Source organism: Haliotis asinina, chromosome 4 (assembly GCF_037392515.1).
Source record: "Haliotis asinina isolate JCU_RB_2024 chromosome 4, JCU_Hal_asi_v2, whole genome shotgun sequence".
NCBI classification, from domain to species: domain Eukaryota; kingdom Metazoa; phylum Mollusca; class Gastropoda; order Lepetellida; family Haliotidae; genus Haliotis; species Haliotis asinina.
In genome coordinates, this window is record NC_090283.1 from 80,136,528 (window position 1) to 80,141,073 (window position 4,546).

At 40.7% G+C, this 4,546-nt stretch overlaps 1 protein-coding gene across 1 annotated transcript; it reads left to right on the forward strand.

Annotated features, from left to right (window-relative positions):
• LOC137281961 (uncharacterized) lies at positions 1-1,442 on the forward strand. The gene is made up of 3 exons (XM_067813700.1): positions 1-174; positions 331-520; positions 774-1,442. Exons 2-3 carry the CDS (start codon positions 346-348, stop codon positions 1,364-1,366), a joined length of 768 nt encoding a protein of 255 aa, XP_067669801.1. The 5' UTR covers positions 1-174; positions 331-345; the 3' UTR covers positions 1,367-1,442.
• The last annotated feature ends 3,104 nt before the right edge of the window (positions 1,443-4,546 follow it).

Here is a 4,546-nt window from a genome sequence, read left to right on the forward strand (position 1 = left end):
ACGAGGCGCAGATTTCAAGACATCAAGCAAGACTTTCAAGGCGATGGGAAAAGAATTGAAGCGCACTGGATTCGGCGAAGTAAATCATCATATGCCCCCATAGCCGACGCAGATCTGATTAAACTGTACGACTACGTTTGCAGTGATGACAGTCCCGTATTTCTACAATACAAGGTGAATAGACAAACACAAAAATCGTTACGTAATCAAAATGTTTTTGATGCACTACACTTCAATGTATTTTCAATTTTAATGAGTATCAATATTGACTGTTTATTACTGCTCATGATTCTATACATCCATTAATTAGACCTAATTTTTGACGATCAGGTGTTCCTGGATATAATGCTTCACTTTGGAAGGAGAGGGGGGGAGAACCTGGCAGCACTAAGGGTTACAGACCTAGCGGTTACCACGGACGCTGAGGGAGACATGTTTGTTTACATGTGCACGGACGAACAGACTAAGAACCATCAAGATGACGGAGACCGTGCTAGAGGGAGGATGTATGAGAAGAAAGGTGTGCAATTTTATTGAACACATTATTTTGAATGTAAGCCAATATGATTGTAAACACTGAAAGGATACATACCAAAGTTACAACAAATGACGCTGGCGAGGCAAACGTGACTACAAATATCAAGGGACGTCACTCTCATTCAATTTCCTTCGGCTGTTTTAAGTTTTGATAAAAGCTTGCTCAAAGGTTCAAATCCATAAAATGTTACATTATTATGCACTTTTATTCAAACAATTTATTCATTCTTTTACAGACAATACAAGATGCCCAGCCCGTTCTTATGTGAAGTACATAAAACTTCTGAATAAAAACTGCCCAAAGTTGTTCCAACAACCGAACACGAAGATGGAATATAACCAGCACTATTATCCCATTGCCCTTGGCCACAACCGTATCGGTTCAATGATGCCAAATCTGAGCATCAAGGCAGGGCTCTCCATGAAATATACTAATCACTCACTGAGAGCGACAACTGTTCACGTCTTGGACGCAGCTCAGGTCCCTTCCCGCCATATTATGACCGTGACTGGACATAAGTCTGAGTCTAGCCTAAAAACATACACTGGCTACACTGATGAGAAAGCCAAGAAGAAAATGTCAGCAACCATAGCTGAGAAAACCTGTGATGCTGCCGCGCCTGTTGACGATATCAATAACTTCCTGAATGATGTTGATTTTGACAGACTTCTGGAAACAATTGATGTTCATGAAACTACTGACTCTGCAATTAAGCCTAATGTGCAGATGCAGAGCAGCATGGTACGTAACTGCTTGACCCGAATGCCAGGACCTGTAATGCATGGCTGCAATGTTACTATTAACTACAATTTCTACCAACACCAGTAAAATGAGCTTTGTATTGTCACAGTATTGTTGACGTAAGGTTATTGGTTTGTAGTGGAAATAAAATTACTTTTCTTGACTGAATGATTATGTTTTGGTTTTTAGAAGTTCATTTTCTGTAATTACATAATAAAACAATTATAGACTGGTGAATTCGGTCAATACCTGTTTTTATGGACCCGCGAAAAGCAATATTGACCTCGGACTTCGTCCTCGGTCAATATTGCTTTTCGCGGGTCCATAAAAACAGGTATTGACCTCATCACCAGTCTATAATTGTATAATGAGACTTCATAAGGGTTCTTCTGATGTAATATAGCCCACACCAATCCGAATAAACAATCACAAGTTGTGTAAGGAAAATGTCTTTGAAACAAAAATATGAAGGTTTTAAACCGGAAGATTCTGAGACGGTTTCCTATGTAGAAAGTCATTCTGGACCATACGGAGAACGGAAGATGGTGGTCTCCGTATGCTCACTGATGAATCTTTATGAGTGAGTGAAATATGCGAGACATGGTAGGTACAAATATTTACTATTAAAGTTTGAATGCCATACACTTCTTGTTCAGTTTTTAATATTCTCTAAGAAATAGCAAATTTTGTCTCCGTTAATGTAATTCTGTATTTTATCAATACGCCTGTCAGTGTTTTAAACAAGGCGGAAACACAACAGAATATATTTCGGAGAGACAAACAAGAATTGAACTGATCACGAATTGCAGTTAGGTTCTTGTATTGTAGGTAACTGCATGCGTATAGTAAAACTAGCTCCGGAAACAGCAGATGTTAATCTTCATCATATTCCATTACATAATGGCAGCGGTACTGTGTTAGCTCACTCAATGCATGTTTCATATAGATATATGTCGGCATTCATCATATTCTGAATATTAACGAGGGCCCGGGAACCAGGATGTGTCGGCATTAAGGGTGTATAACAAAGATGGTGTCTATACACGAATGGGGGAGCCATACTGTAGCTCACTGGGTTGCAGCTACACAACCGACATTAGTCCCGACTAATACAAACAGTCATGCTGTCGTATGCACGCTAGAACTATACGAGTGGAATTATTTTCAAAGCAGCATTCATCCAGATTTGTAGTGATTCTTTAGAACATACCGAGTCCGCCATCTTGGATCTGTCTGAGATCCATTATTGTGCACTCAGCGCATGGTGCTCGGCTTTGATTCAGTACCTTTAAATACCAGTGTATTTCATAGGTATCGACTAGTTTTAAATAAACATTCCCCTACTCGTTTATTCGGATTAGTCGTTGCTTCAGTCATGTTTGTGTCAACAGAAGCATAAGGTCGCTGTTTGAAACAATCAGTTTTGACCACGCCATATTTATCACAGCTCCTGGTACAATGACACGCGATGTTAAAGTGATGCAATGCTTGAAATGTTTTTCTAGGAAATATGAAACAAAGTAACAAATGTAGCAGCTGACAATGGACATTCAACAATGTTAGCAGTGTTCACAATGTGATAAAATGATTGTAGCTATCCACCATGCGTGGTGTTACAGCAATAATACACTGACACTACACAATATCATCTTGAAAATTGTCATATGTAACATAAGTTATATTTGGGATTATAGCTCCTCTGTACAATACAGATTCTATTTTTAGATTGCGTCCCATCCTGGACTCGAGCCAACACTATCAGAGTCAGGCTCCTACTTGCCAGAACAGTCGGCGATCAAACCCACTCAGCCTCCTGACTCGGTGTGTGTAAATCAACAAGTGAACCCATCTGTCTGTAATGCTATATTCTTGTGGGTAATGATGAATAACAGAAAAACTAAAAGTGGAAAGACTGTATGAATAAAAATAACATATATGTGCTAACGAACTATATAACAAAATACTACACAGGGGATTTCTGTAGTCAAGACTTGAGTATATACAACCAGATCAATATGGCGGGTGGCATCTTCGGTTGTGTTGTAATATATACCCAGGACCCGTGAAACATTCCACGGCAATTTTAGCTAAACCGGGCAGAGACGTAGGTACGGACCTTTTTGTGTCAGGCCATTCGTATAGGTATGAGTAGGATAAACGATGTTGAATGAACGTTTGTCTCATGCTTCTCACAGTCGCAGTATTTTCCTCTACCATAGTCCGGGGAGGCGGGGTCGCCTAGTGGCCAAAGCCTGCGCTCGTCACGCCGAGACCCTGTTCTATTCCCCATATGGATACGCTCTGTGAAGCCCATGTCTGGTGTCCCCTGCCGTCAGATTGCTGAAATATTGGTAAAAGCGGCGTGAAACCTTACTCACTTACTCTACCATACTCCATACTGGAGACACTGCAAGATCTGCGCATATGGATAAATGGGTCAATCGTATTATCAGATTAGAAATATCAACAACCATCAAGGAAGGAATCGTGCCCTTGTTTCCAAAACACAAACGGAAAACAAAACAAACCCCAAACAACCCACAATCCACCACCAGTCTGACAAAATGAATGAATTGAGCAAAGACCCGAAGTATCCCGTGCTACTGATGCACTGACAGAGATGCTCACAACGGTTTGGGCTGTTTGAATATACCAGTAATGAACTTTTTGCGGACTGGAGGAGGGACGCTACAGCACTCAAATGATGAAGACATTCTTTACTAAGTGTTTGAATTACACTTTTATAGAGTCGAGTCTCGTTCTGTCGAAGTCGTGGTAATCCGAAAATTCCACTTACCCGGGATTCGAAACAACCGACCAAGTGAAACGCCGACCACCAAACATCGTGTTTTGAGAGACATTTCAGCATCTATGACAGACTTACTCATTTCTCAAAGTGCACGTCACTGCAGGCACGTGAGAACCATCCTGTAAGTGGCCATCAGCATGTATACAGTAATGGTCTGATGCCTCCCATGTGTATATTCATAATTTGGATACCAGACACTCCCAGCCAAGTTCGAGACAACCGTGAATTCGACACATCCAGAGTATAAATGATGATAAACATATAAGTTCGCAAGGACTGGAAGGTGAGTTTGAGATTACTCGACTATTTGGTAATTCGGCATAACCAGGTTCGACTCTATTTTAAGTTCTGTGTATGCTTTTAGTTGTTGTCCTTGGTGCCAAGAAATCCATGGGACATGTTGGTGTAATAAAATTGATACCCGATCGCACACATAGCACCAAGTCAACTCTTCGCTT